At 35.2% G+C, this 14,977-nt stretch overlaps 1 protein-coding gene across 1 annotated transcript in view; it reads left to right on the forward strand.

Moving 5' to 3' along the window:
• Positions 1-14,977, forward strand: part of LOC142974303 (uncharacterized) — a 29,302-nt gene that overhangs the window by 6,109 nt on the left and 8,216 nt on the right. The window contains exons 7-21 of the mRNA XM_076116547.1: positions 408-543; positions 1,765-1,967; positions 2,311-2,453; positions 2,816-2,878; positions 3,233-3,345; positions 3,624-3,791; positions 4,275-4,425; positions 5,003-10,508; positions 10,593-10,746; positions 11,071-11,215; positions 12,074-12,182; positions 12,654-12,687; positions 13,896-14,013; positions 14,139-14,151; positions 14,683-14,848. Coding sequence (XP_075972662.1) covers positions 408-543; positions 1,765-1,967; positions 2,311-2,453; positions 2,816-2,878; positions 3,233-3,345; positions 3,624-3,791; positions 4,275-4,425; positions 5,003-10,508; positions 10,593-10,746; positions 11,071-11,215; positions 12,074-12,182; positions 12,654-12,687; positions 13,896-14,013; positions 14,139-14,151; positions 14,683-14,848 — 7,222 coding nt within the window. The remainder of the gene's footprint in view (positions 1-407; positions 544-1,764; positions 1,968-2,310; positions 2,454-2,815; positions 2,879-3,232; positions 3,346-3,623; positions 3,792-4,274; positions 4,426-5,002; positions 10,509-10,592; positions 10,747-11,070; positions 11,216-12,073; positions 12,183-12,653; positions 12,688-13,895; positions 14,014-14,138; positions 14,152-14,682; positions 14,849-14,977) is intronic.

Below are 14,977 nucleotides of genomic sequence, written 5' to 3' on the forward strand. Positions count from 1 at the left end.
CGTGCGTTCGTTTTGTGTCTTCGGAGGTGGGAACCTCACTTGCGACACTTGAAGATACGAATATTCTTTAGTGTTTGATACCTGACTAAATATCTTAATTAAGATATAAATAGCGTTGCGAACGTTTATATTCATACAACAAAATAGGATAAAAATGTGAACTAAAAATGGATATTGTGTACTTGTTCGTGTGAGAATTTTAATTTCAATTAATTTTAAAATAAGAAGTAACTGAAGTTTCATATCGCCCCGTAAATCTCTTCAGCGCCCCTCATTTTTTTCTGAGCCCCTCACCGCCCCCCTCTAGATCTCCATCACCCACAAGGGGGCGTTATCGCCCACTTTGGGAAAGACTGGGATATCCCATAGCCAAAAGCCAGTTCTTTAAAATAAATTATATTTTATAGATTTGCGAACCGAGCCAAAGCCATAAAGAATAAGCCTGAGGTGAACGCGGTTGCTACAGACCGCACTATGATTCAACGCCTCACTAAAGAAATGTCAAGTCTTCAAGCTCAGTTGGAAAGCAAGAAGAACTTAGAGGTAGGTAATACTCACATAAATCATACACACACATTTGGTTTCAAATGTCCATCTATTCTAATGGAGTATTCGGTTAATTTATGCAGAAACTAGCAGGAACGTGCGCCCGCGTTATATTTGCTTAAAGTAGGAACGTAGCTACAAAAATAATAATAATGTTATATATGTTAGGGTAAATGTGGATGGTGCGGTTATTATGATACCTAAACCGGGGCTCGTGGTAAAGGTTGTAAAAACTCTCGAATTATTCTCATTTACCGGCAATTATATAACACTACCATATACCATACCCCTTTACTAAATGTAGTAAATAATGAAATTAAACATCGCAATCAAATGTTTATTAAAATAAAAGCATGGCTATTCTTAACTGTAATAAAATTTGGTTACAAACAATACTAAAAGAGACGAATATTACATTAATTAGAGTTTGAAAATATCGCCGGAGCCCGGCCTCGCGGGGCTACTCCCTCTGGGTGGTTTAAAAAAGATCTCGAAACTTACTTAATCTACCCATGTCGGTTTTGAATTCAACTTGGCTTCTTGAATCAAATTTCGTTGCTTTTGATAGGTTTAACAACTATACATTTTTTTAGGAATACTTCAGGGATCACCCTCCCCGCGCCCCGCCTGCGTTGTTCGCTCTCCATTCCAAAGCATAAGTCAGCATTTACCACGTCCGCGCGGAAGTTTTATATAATTACCGTTACCGGTGGCTTACATAATAGGCAGATACCACTGAACGCCACTTGGTACGATCCTTTAACAAATTTCCCTTGCTTCATTTCCATTCATACATTTTGTCATACATACGGACCGAATACTACACACCCGACCATTTTGCAAGGCATCACCAATATGATATGTGCATGTATTTTTAGGGTATCTAAGCTGTATAACTGTAAAGTTTGATCTTAATCCTTCCTGACTCCTTTATGTTTATGCGTATGTGACATAGATTTTCACAATCTTTCGCATTTATAATATTACTAACGGACTCGGCCGCCTTCGTTCGGGTATAGTACCTACAATTTTATGCCGTTGGTTCAATTCCCGTGGAAATGTTGATCCCATCGATCCCATTTAAATCTTGTCTCTACAGGCGAACGTATTAAAAAAAAGATTATCCAATTTAGTTTGGTCGCTCGAAAGTAATGCGCGTATGCATTTCGGTGATTTTTTTTTATTAATAGAAATTAATATTAAATGTTTTATTTTCAGCAAGACAATTACAATTTACAAAAGCAGATAACGGCATTACAACGGCTAATTCTGAATGGTTTCGCTCAACAACGTAGCATTGACTTGATACAAAAGCGAAAGCAACAGCGAAGAGTGACTATACATACCACCGTGTCGACTATAGAAGAAGAGCCTACAAGACTTAGCGTGCCCAAGTTCTGTACGCCCAGTTTGAAGTACAAGTAAGTTTAATAGACATACAATAACAGTATGATAGCTCCGGATCAATATCCGAATCAGTAAGAAACTTCAGATTACCGAAACATAGTAGGCCTCTACTATGTTTCGTTCGAACTTCTTCACAATTTCGCAGTTCGGTGACTATTAAATATCTAAATAGATTTTTATTCTATACTAACACGAATAATTCGCGATAGTATAGAATAAGTAACGTCATTCAACGGAGTTGGGAAATTAATTACATAATTTTACGATTATACGAAATTTTGTGCGATGTTTCGTTTTTGTTAGATTATAGTAGCCGCCCTGACAGACATTTAAAAAAACGAGGTTTGATTTTTACAGCCCATTGTCGATTTCCAATGCCTCTGAGTTCGTGCCGATTCAGACGTCCAACAAGTTGGCGAGCGTGCCGGAGGAGCCCGCGCGGCTCATTACCCCGCCGCCGCATCATAACGTTCACCTTCACGATGACGTCATCGAACTCGGTCAGTAGTTCAATCTTTGAGCTGTTTTCAGCTTTTGTTAATAGTTTATTACGCAAAAAATCTCTTACGCATATTATTTATTAACTTAAAGCTTATTAAAATTAATCTTGCAATGCAATAAAATGAAATGGCCATATTTTAGAAAAACTTTGTTTCCTTAACCGTGCATATTATTCAGTTACAGATAATAACAGTTTACTTTCCATTTCAAATTCATTCATGTTTTTTTATCGTAGAACCGTTCGCCTAAAACAAAATACGATTACGCAATTATCTTATCCATGAATTATCAGAGCAATGTAGCAGTAACACTGATATATTCAAAGATTTCTAATTAGATAACACATTTGTTTTTCACACAGATAGCGACGACGATTCGTTGCACGTTGACAACGAAACGTGTTCTCCGATTCACAAATGTTATGGTAAATTTATATATACATTTATATTACTGTTACACTTAGGCTTGCTATGCTGATTCGATTCGGCAATATTTGTCGAACAACAAAGTCGACTCGATGCAGTTACTGCACTTGACCAGCTTGTGCTGATTGGATAGTTCCTTCAGGTCTGATCGTCGTAATTTGATTTAAACATTTAAGTGCGGCGATGTCCAGCGGCATTTTTCCGAACATTCATCTTTACATATTTGGGTGTGTCGCCCGGATAGGTCGATTAATGCCAAACCGAATATGTGTGTAGCAAGCCTTAAAAATAATCTGTTTACAAAAAATAAAAAAATCTCTTATCTATTTACCAATATCGCGTTCACTTTACAGGTTCGTCAAAAACACCACCATGTATACTTAGGAAAAATGCAAAGATAGCTGAAAGGAATTTAAAAGACATAGTGGAACTGACTGAAAGAGAGAAAATATTCTCGCCAAGTGCGGTGAGTGATGTTTCTGCTTGTGTTGAGGGCTGAATGAGAGTTTGATTTTTTTAATTAAATACCAAAGTGAAATATTAAACAGTGATTAACTTTGTTATAATTAAACTCGAAAATAGACTTGAATTCTTGGATTAAGTTTTGTTGAATATATTGCCGCTATTTTATAATAATTTTATGTTTTGTAAACTTCTATTTCAATATTTGTTCTGATAGTTGAACATCATACAGACAGACGACTTACTTTTAATACAATGACGTGAAACGTTCAACAATTTTAGGTGGAACTGATGGAGAAATTAGAACAGAATTCGACTATGATAGCTCAGTTACGAGATGAAATTGAACTATTAAATAAACGAAGTAAAGAAAAAGACTTAGAAAATGATGTGTTGAAGACAAAAATTAAGAAAAATGAAAATGAACTTAAAGCTCTATGTGATGCCAAGGTGAGTTATTCAAGTATTTTGGTTTACTCAAGATTATTATAAGAATATGGGAATTACATGTTGATATATAGTATTTTGTTCATCATCACACTTCTAACTAATGAACAACAGTCTTCAAAAAATATATGCGCTTTTAGAAAGTCGTGCGGGTTAAAGTAGGGGTTGAAAGTCAACTTCTATTTTGCCTAACTTCTACGCGAGCGGAGCTTCGCGGGTCTACAAGTATTATACTATGAATGTAGCAAAAGCAAAAATATATATTAAAATCTTATATATAAAATTTCCATGTCGCAATGTTAGTTACCGTACACTTCCGAAACAGCTTGACCGATTTTCATGAAATTTTGTGAGCATGTTGAGTAGGTCTGAGAATCGGCCGATATCTACTTTTCATACCTCTAAGTGACACTATTTTTCTTTATTTATATGGCAAAACAACGTTTGCCGGGTCAGCTAGTAATCCATACTTGTATTTTTATCAAGGTCGATCTTGAAACGCAATGTGAAAATTACAACACGAGATTGACCGATTGGGAAGTGAGCTACGAGACTCTTAAGAACAAAGCGAAACTCAGAGAAGAAGAATTATTATCATTATTAGAAGAATTGAAAGTTAAGAAACCCGAAGATATTGGTAAGTATCAAGTTGTGGTATGGATATGAAGTTTCGGATCATAGATACAGATACATTTATAGCATTATATAAAATAAGGATATGGTTACAAATATACAATTACTTTGAATATGCATTTATTTCGGATAAATATATAAGATGTTGAAAGAGTCGTTTAAGTGAAAATGCTAATAGGTAATACATTTAGACTGCCGGCTTTACGAAACTTATACCATCATTTCGGATATCCGATAGTTAAAGTTACGGAGCTCCATAATATCCAAAGTATCAACTTCCTTATCATCATTTTTTAATAGTTCTGCTTGTTTTTCAATATATGGGCGAAACGGATTTTGTACAAGAATTGTCTTTTTAGAGAGATAGGTAACGTAGTATCACTAAAGCTGTTGACAATTCTAGTGAACACTACTTGATACGAGGGTACTTGTTACGTTGTTGCCATTGTAATAGTGCTGTTCCTATACAAGTAAAACGAACGTCGTAAAATCAGCCACCAGTGGTTACTAACTTGAAACTAGCATTCCGTCTTGTTTATCTCATAGCATATATTTTTGTTTATTTTTTTATCACTTTCTAGGTAAAATATTGTCCCGGACATTTGAAAAAGACATGAACTTTATGGATATGTCTAAAGATATTTCCCTTGTTAATAGTGATAATGAAAACAGTATGGTTAACCCAGAGGATGAGGTGATAAACAATATAGTAACAGACACGCAACAACAACTAGTTGCTAGAAACCAACATGTTGTAGAATTGGAGGCCAATCTCTTCTCGCATCAACAAAAAATAGCTTCGTTAGAAAACCTCACACAAGAGCTCGAACAGACTGTGTCGACTTTTCAAGAAAAACTTAGTAATATGGAAAATGAGAACGCCTTACTCAAGTCCACGATAGATTCCTTAAATTCCACGATTAGTAATCAAAAATCTAACTTAGATATCGCTCATAAAGATATAGAATCATATAATAGCGCTATACAAGAGTTGCAACGTTTATCTACTGTTAATATTGGAGACGGCGTAATACAGACTTTAGTCAGTAACGAAGAACAGTTCGTAGCTAATAATGAAAATATTATGAATATTATACAATCGGTCAAAAACGCTCTTGATGTACGAAATAAGAAGATTGCGGAACTAAAGAGTAAAGATACTAATGTCCCGGCGGATAATAACGAGGCATTAATACAGCTTGAAACCAAAACAGAACTCATTAATAAACTGAATTCAGAAGTGGAACATTTAAAGAAGCAAATTAATGAAAACATAGTAACGATTAATAAGTTAATTCATGAAAATAATGATCACAAGACTGTTGAACAACAACTTTTAGACAGATTGGCCGACATCGAAAGTAAGAACGGTGAATTAGAAAAGATTTGTGTCGAAAACACTGTGTACATAGATACTTTAAAAGAAGAAAATAGTAGATTAACTTTAGGATTAGCCAGCAAAAATAATGAGTTTATACAACATGTTGAACAGCTTACTAGTAAAATAACCGATCTGACAGAGAAATGCAATCAAAAAGACGATTTTATATTATCTCTCAACGTAGAAAAAATGGAATCCCAAGAAAACTTAGTGAAAGCTAAAGCCGCTGTCCTTAAGTCACAAACAATCCTCGGTACTTTATCAGGCAATATGCAAGAAGTACCAGAACTTATCGATAACTTTGTTAGTATATTTAGTGCTTTAAGTGATACTTTGAATTCTCTAGAAACTGCTGCTTACGCTGTAACCACAGAAAAAGAAGACACTAGGAATATTAATAACGACTTAAAAACTAAGTTAGAAGAATTAGAAATGAAACACAAGTCTGAAATAGCGATATTGCAACAACAATTAGATGATTTCATTAAAGATCAAAATTATTACAAACAGGAAAAAGAAGGTTTTAATCGTACCCTAGATCAGTTAGACAAAGACTTGGAAAAGGTTCGCAAAGAGTTAGATGAGAAAAATTTTACTAATAACAATTTAGAAGCCAAATTGAATGAAGCTATTGAATTGCGGAATCTGGAAATGGTGAGCCGAGACACAAAACAACAAGAATTTGAGCAGATTTTGCGAGACAAAGACAACTCTATTGCTTTGATTACTGAGAAACTAAATGACATAGAAATCTATGTCAAAGAAAAGACTTCTGAATTGAACGTTCTCAAGGAACAGCTCATAGCAGAACAAAAAAATAAACATGATTCAATGGCCAATATCTTTAAAAAGACCACTGAAATCATAGGCAGCTTCGACCGTGAAATTACACCAAAAAATGATACTGGTAAAGTATATGAACAGATTCTTCTCACATTAGAAACAATAGCGAGTCACGTCACATTTATCAACTTGAAAAATGCAGACGATGATAGTAAAGAAATTAGTAATGTATTAGTCAAAGCCAAAGAGGAAATCGCGGAGCTGACACAAAAAAATGTCGAGCTTATGCAAAAAATCACTGTCATTGATCAGGAAAATAGTGAGTTATCATCAGAAATAAAATTAAACGAAAATATCAATGAAAAACTAAGTCGAGATTTGATGGGAAGTCAAGAACTTTTACAAGAAGTCCGTATAGAATTAGAAACAAAAGTAACGGAATTAACAACAATGGAAAACAAATTGAGAGAATTGAAAAATCAGTTTAAAGATTTCGACGAAATTATGAAAAATCAAATGGACGAACTGAAACTAGAAAATGAGAAACTTAAGTCTCGTGGAGGGGATCTCAAGAATCATTCTGAGTTATCGCTAGATACTAAAAATAATGATACTCAATACACAGGAACTTACAAAAAGGCCCTAGATCTGAATACAAATATAGATATATCTTCACCGCCCAGCCTTCTTACAATATGCTGCAATAAAATAGTAGACTTAGTGGAACCAAAGGACAGTGAATCTAAATCAAATACAAGCTTAAATATCGAGAGTGACAGTCTGTCTGAAGTAAGCACGTGTAAATGTAATGAACTACTATTGCAACTAAAAATTGCCAAAGAGGAAAATTCAAAAATTATGGATCTTTTATACCAAATGGAGACTGTAAATCAACATTTGATAGAAGACCAAGAAGTAGCACGTAACGAAATCAAGCTTCTTTTAGAGCCAGCGCAAGAGTTGCAAAAGAAAATAGTCCACCATAAGACTAACTTGTCAATCTTAACAGCTACCACTTACGCTGAGAACAAATCATTAAAATCACAAGTAAAAGTACTTCAACACCATCATAAGCGATTCCATAACGTATGCCAAAGAGATATACCGGACTTTAAAAAGCAATTAAGTAGTCTAATGACATTATTAAAAGGAGATTCGTCTGTGTGCGATCAACAAAATCTCAGCTTCAAAAGATATTCTCTGCCTGACGTGCTGGATAGCAGTGCAGCACTACCTAACTTTAAAAATGAATCTACCCTAGACGGAGATCTATTGATGTTAGACACAAATATCACGCTCACTACGGCTGCAGACAACACTTTGATCGGAGATAACGACCAAACCTGTTTAGATATGACACAGTATTACAGCGAAGCCTCTTGTCAAACAAATGAATTGAATACAATGATAGATGACAACGTACATAATAAAATGGAAATTTTGAGTCATGACAATGAAAAGTTGCTTGAAAAATTGTCTTTGTTAAAGGAAGAAAATATTAAACTTAGCAAAATAATTGATAACTATTCAAGTACCAAAATATCTACAGCCGATGCACAAACCAGTCCTATTAAAAATGGCGATTCTTTAGACAATATTAATAAATACAACAACGCAACTAACAACGAATGTCCAAAATGCAAAGAATTAGCTGAATTGAAATGTTCACAAGATAAATTAATTGAAGAACTCAAAACCGTAACCGGAGAATTAAATAAGAATATCTCGCTTAATGTTGAGTTAGAGCATAAGTATAATAACCTCATACTGGAAACACCTTCAACGGATGCACTTATAAAAAAGATAAGTATTTTTGAAAAAGAATTAACTAGCCAAAAGCAAGAAATTGCTAAATTAAATCATACAATAAGTCTAAAAAATAAAGAATTGAAAAGTTTGCAAGAAGAAAACGACACAATATCAAATCAAGCGATGGACTATATCTCGGAAACAGACAACCTAAATAAAGAACTGAATGATTTAAAGCAAAAGAACTTGGAGCTTGTAGAACAATATAATAATCGGGAACAATTTAAAGAATTTGATGAAATGAAGGTGGATAAGATTTGTTCTCAGTGTATAATAAAAGACGATCTTATACAAGCAATGCAAAGTACAGCGACACAAAAACACACAAAATTGAACAGGAGTCTCAGTGATTCAGATACGTCATCTAGATACAATAAGATATGTACACTGCAAAGCGAATTACATGCTGGCAGGGAAGATTGCAAGGAACTCACAGAAGACGTGGTCACTATTAAAAACCATTTAGAACGAAGCAATCTCTCAATGGATTTAGATGAAAGTTTAACGGAGGGTAATATTTATATGTTTGCTGGAGTAACTAGTCCTCAATCAAACAAGTGCACTATGCCTGATATTTCTGAAGAACATTCTTCGCATATTTATAACCTTGATAAAATAGATTGCTTCAACTATTACGTTGAAAAAACCAACGCACAAAAAGACAATTTGAGCCAAGACACGAAAATTATCGAAATAATGAGATTACTTTATGAAAATCTTATCACCAAGCATGGGAATGAAGTAGAGAATTTAACAAATAAACTCAGAGACTATGAAGATGCAAAATGCTCATTACAAAGTAAACATGATAATTTAGTAGAAAAACTATTGAGTGTAACTAAGGAGTTAGACGAAAAGCACGATGATGACAGGACTTCTTCAAACACATTGTCACAGATAAGAGATAACATAAACGCAGTTAATGAAACATTAAATACCAGTACAGATTATAACAAGGTTATTAATATATTCAAGGAGAACTTGGCTTTATTAGATAGCACATTTAGTATGTGCATCGTCACAACTTTAGAATCTCTAATCAATCACATCGTTAATAATAATGAATCGGTTTTATCGCAAATGATGAGCAAGTACAATGAGTTGCAAGAACAAATAAAAACTCTAACCACAGAGTTAGACTCTGTGAACAGCAATTTGACAGATATGAAGACTCAGTATTCTGCCAAAGAAAATGAGTACAACTTACTCAAAGCACAAAAAGAGAAAATTGATGAAATAACAAGCGCAGTCACGCTTGACATAGTTAAGAGGGAAAAAGAACTCAAAGACACGATTGACCGCGGTTATCAAAGGCTAATTGAATGTCATATAGTCAAGTCTGAAAATGTTGACTCGAATTTGCCGTTAAATACAAATATCAATATATTATTTGAGCTTTTGGTGAGCCAAAGCAAACATATCGAAACTGATAAGCATACTCTCATACAAGACATAAAGGATTCCCTGACTAAAGAATACGAAAATGAAATAGACTTATCCAAAAAACGCTGCGACAGATTGCAAGATATCAATAACGCCGTCACATTAGATTTAATCAACAAAGAAAATACATTACTAGCATTACAAACTTCACACGAAGATTTAAATAAACTCTATCACAGTAGTTTAGCGGTTACCGAAGAACACCTAACTAAAATATCAACTCTGTCTAAAGATGTCAGTGAGTTAAAAGAGGTCATTGTTATTAAAGATAAATATTTAGCAGAACTTGAAAAACAATTTACTGAGATGGCAGAAGTAAAAGAAACTGTGAGTAGGTTACAAGAAGAAATATCGAACTTGAAATCTGTCAATGATATAATTATTAAAGAAAAACAATCATACGCAGAACTGTTGATGAAATCTGATGAAACTATTAAGAAGAACAATACAGATCTAGATAAAATGACATCCGATATCTTAGTTCTACGAGAATCTGTAAAGGAAAATAGTACAGTGATAGAGAACTTGAGCGCTGAGGCGAAATCCTTGCTAAAACAAAATATGGATTTAAAAGAACAACTTGAGAGCAAGTGTAAGGAATGTTCGAGATTAGAGACTAATATTAAAACACACGAAAAGACTGCTCAGATACAATCTAGGATGATTATGAGGTAAGTTTAAGTTGTATCAAACTTTTTTTTTCTCAGTCTCCCTAAACATTATGTTCATAAATATTTATAATCATTATTACTCAGATTGGAGAAACAAAAGAACGATGACGACAAATTAATGAGCGAGACTAAACAACAGCTGGAAGAAGTAACGCAGTTGTATAAGAAAGTCCTGGCGGATTCTGAAACATACAAATCTGAACTTGAAGAATTAAGGAAGACCAAAGATATTCTGACGGTAGGTACTTGTTTATCCACTGATCACTGGAACACAGATCATTTTTGTGTTGGCGCAACGGCGCCATATGTTGTGGTAGTGATATAATAACAATTTAATGTAACTTTAATTTGTCCGTCTTCCAAAAAAAGTAGTAGGTTCTCAATTCTACTGTGTTTTTTACTACTTACTTGCATTGGTACATTTGCATATGGTACAATCAATCTAGTTATTAATGATAAAGTCTTGACTGTGTTAATCTAATAATAATATATAATAGGTGTGTCGGTGGTACAATCTAACAATATTTATAAGTATATTTTACAATAATTATAATATTTGCAGGCTCGTCTGTCGGATCTAGAAACGGCAATCGAAGAACACAAAAGTCGTTCATCTAGTGACGTATTCAGTGAGACGTCGCGACGTCGCCGACAGAGTTTATACGACTCCAAGCGAATCATCGCCGATGACAGACATGGGGGTGCAGGTATGATATATTATATATGTTACTAGCGGCCCACACCGGCCTCGTCCGGTTTCAACCGTCATTTTACTGTCTCTCTAGTCGGTCCCTCATTACTGAGGATCGTGATACCTGGAGCTCAGCAGGCGTACGATCTTTCTCTAAGGATTCCGCTCGGAAGTAGCATTCATCACCTCGTAGAACCTAGACAGGGATGTAGCTCTTTTCACTTCAGGTCAGACCATTGCGTTGGTGACCGGCCTCGAGCTCTTTTTCCTTCGGTATTGCCAACTATGACCATTTTTTCAAGGGTATCATCCTCTCTTCGTATTATGTGGCCGAAATAGGAAAGTATGTGTTGTAGACACAAGCTCGACAGACGGGTTTTAATACCAAATTATAAGAGAATAGGCACAGTTATTTAAAAAAAATACTTTACAACTATTACACATAAACTACTCTTTATGAGTAAAAGTTGTAAAAAAAACCGCATCAAAATCGGTTGCACACAATTTTAAACATCTAATCATACGTACAGACATAGGGACAAACGCGGGAAACGACTTTATTTTATAATATGTACCTAGTCATTTTAGAAATGCGAAAAGATTTTTTGCTTGCCTCTAACGCGGCTGTATATGAATACAATTGCTACTTAGTGGTCTCGGATTCAATCTTGAGGGGTTTTATGGGAAGTACGCATAGTCGTACGTATTAACGTTTTCAGCTGGACTTCGAGCCGAGCTTCCACAGTTCCATGTGGCCAATTAGTGATGATCAGCCACTGTTGTCGAATATCAGCTTAGGAGAACTTTACAAACGTGAAGATTTATTACAATCAATACGTAGCCCTGTATAAGTGAATGTATATTAAAATTTCAGATCACATTAGCGTTGAAGCAGTTTTCGATTCTCGACCAAAGCCAGATGATTTATTCGCGGATGTCGCCGACGTATCTAACAGGAGCACGCCTATAAGACTTAGTAAAGGGTAAATATATACTTTTACTTTTAAATTACTATTTTTCTTTATTGTGTGCATCACAAAGTACTTTTTTATATATATATATATATTTAACGAAAACGTTAGCAAAGCTAAGTTCTTTTCAACGACTGTATCAGCTAACGTTGTTGGCAGTGGGACGTTTCGAAACAGTCGATACTGCAGTTTTGTTCTGCGGAATAGAAATACCGTGTAACCGTGTGGTTATCATTTCACATTATCCAAATCCAGACTGCCTATAGAAATGTTAAAGTAGTCACTGCTTGTCTGTGATCGACTAAAGAAAATACGTTTCAAGTTGATGTTATTTTCTGACATATTTATATAATAGGCTTATCCTTTTTTAGAAAACTTTGGAGACTAACTTTCTTCTGGCTAGTGTGTATATTTCACAGACCCGTAGTTCTAAAGAAGTATCAAATTGATAGACGCGAATAAACTTCATATTTTTTGTTCCAGACGTGACAGCTTGTCGCTTTCCCGTAATGATCAGGTATGTATAATATATTATTGAATGTTTGGTTGTGTAATTAAAACTGTGGTATACTTTATTAGTCCGTTACTAATAAAGTGTTTTTCCTCAGACAAGATTATTCCCTGCTAGAATAGTGTCCCTTGCTCGAAGACTACGAGTTAAAATAATGGTATGATTTGCTTAAATTCATAATTAATAGCAAACTTTATTTTAACATGTTTTGCCTATGTGCAACTTTACCAAATTTAGAATGCAAGAAAAGATTGTTTCCTTTCAGTGAATTAAGGTTTCTTCAATATTTTAAGTAGTTTCCATTCATGGCCTAGTATCATTATACTGTCTCGCCCGACCACTCGGTAGGTGTGATCAAGGCATAAGCGAGTAGCTGTTCACACACGTTTTGAAATCAGCACAGTCAGTTCAGTTCTATTTAGACTACAATTCGGACACGATGGATCGGACAATCTTGTGGTCGAGTGGCGAACGGGGAGACAGAGAGACAGTGCACGTTCAAACCTGCCGAGTGAGCGAGCGAGTGAGTGCGGGGAAGCGGGAGGGTGGTAACTCGGTCTAGTAAATGGAACGGCGGGCGAGCTACTGTCTCGCTGCTTCGTTCGGCCGAGCACTCGGTTGTGCACTCGGCGCAGTGTTTAGACGCACCGAGTATTCGGCCGATAGCACTGTCTCGCTGGTTTGCTCGGTACGTGTGATCAAGGCATTAGTGATGTCCTAAAGAGTCTCGAATGCAATACCATTCCGATTGTAGTACTATCATTAATCGAATTACGTACCTATAATATCTACGTAAGATATAGAAATTTACATTTTGATTTAATATTTTCTTAGTTGGTTAAATAAAATAAATTAAATGAAGTCTTTATATTTATCTTTATATTTAAATAACATATTAACTACACCTTAATAACATTATAAATGAGTATTTCTTTAGCAGATTTAATACTCGTAGCATCGATTTGTACGTTCCACAATCGTAGTAAGCATTAGGCGTGACACATCACTAAGTGGGCGGTACCCGTCCATGAAGTACAAATATTATTTGTATTAAATTATCACGTAAGCAACACAAAACTTTATGAGCGTGAGCTGTCAAAAGACTTATAATATAATGGACAGAGGATAGTTGACCAAATCGGTTTAATAGTCTCACTGTAGCCTTACAATCTTTCGAATGTATAACATTAATAATGGATTTGCATCTGGTTTAGAGCGACAAGGACGACGAACATCCGTCAAGACCGAGCAGTGTGCTAGAATCTCGACGAAGGAGGCAAACGTTACATGATTCACATAGAGGTGAATTATCTAACACACCATCACCTTACGGTAAGAAACGTCGTACATTAAAATATTGTTCTTGGGGTAAATGCCCTGCATAATATAATAACGCATGTCTCCATAATAACGCACTGTTTTTTTTTTCATGTCGCCCTTATTGCCAAATCCGACAGCTGCCAACGACAGGTATGATTTATTTTAATTTAACTAAACATAAGTTTTTGTAAGATGATACAGTAGACTAGTGGATGCAAAATACAAGAGTACCTTTGATCGTATAACAATAAAAAAAATGTTTATTTATATTAAACTAGCAGACCGACTTCGTCCGGGTATAGTTAAAGTACGTTAATCCCATTCCCATGGGAATTCGGATCCCGTCGATCGCACACAAATCTTGTCCTGACAATTACAAACACATTAAAAAATAATCATCCAACCAGGTTATGCGCGTGAATCCGAAAATCAAATGAATGCATTTGATTAATTTCTATTTATATAGATTACACGAAAAATTATTCGACAATTTAGTTATGAAAACGTATAAATAATCAGTATTTTAAATATTACACAGTAATGTATAATTTACTTGTAAGATGTATTGATGTGAATAAAGCAAAGCAAGTTTGTTAGGGTCGGCCCAAGTGGCGTTGGTCTCTGCGGGTAGGAGGCGTGATTTTGTGTATGTTTGTATGTATTGTATTATCCCTTCAACAGTACGGTGTCACAACTACGAGAACGGTTGTCATGTTGCCAACAAGAATTGGAGGATTTGAAGGAGAAATACAAAGAACTCGACGAAGAGTGCGAAACGTGCGCCGAATATCTTAAAGAAAGGGACGAGCAATGCGCCAGACTTAAGAAGGAAAAACTCAGTTTGCAGGTAAACTTACACTTTAGTATAGCACGCACCAATTAACTATGTACACATTAAAAGCAAGCGCGTACTGGTGACTGCACCGTGCATGTTTCGTCATTAATCGTCGGCATTAATCGTCTTAGCCGGGCGGCA

This window comes from Anticarsia gemmatalis, chromosome 7 (genome assembly GCF_050436995.1).
Source record: "Anticarsia gemmatalis isolate Benzon Research Colony breed Stoneville strain chromosome 7, ilAntGemm2 primary, whole genome shotgun sequence".
Lineage (NCBI taxonomy): Eukaryota > Metazoa > Arthropoda > Insecta > Lepidoptera > Erebidae > Anticarsia > Anticarsia gemmatalis.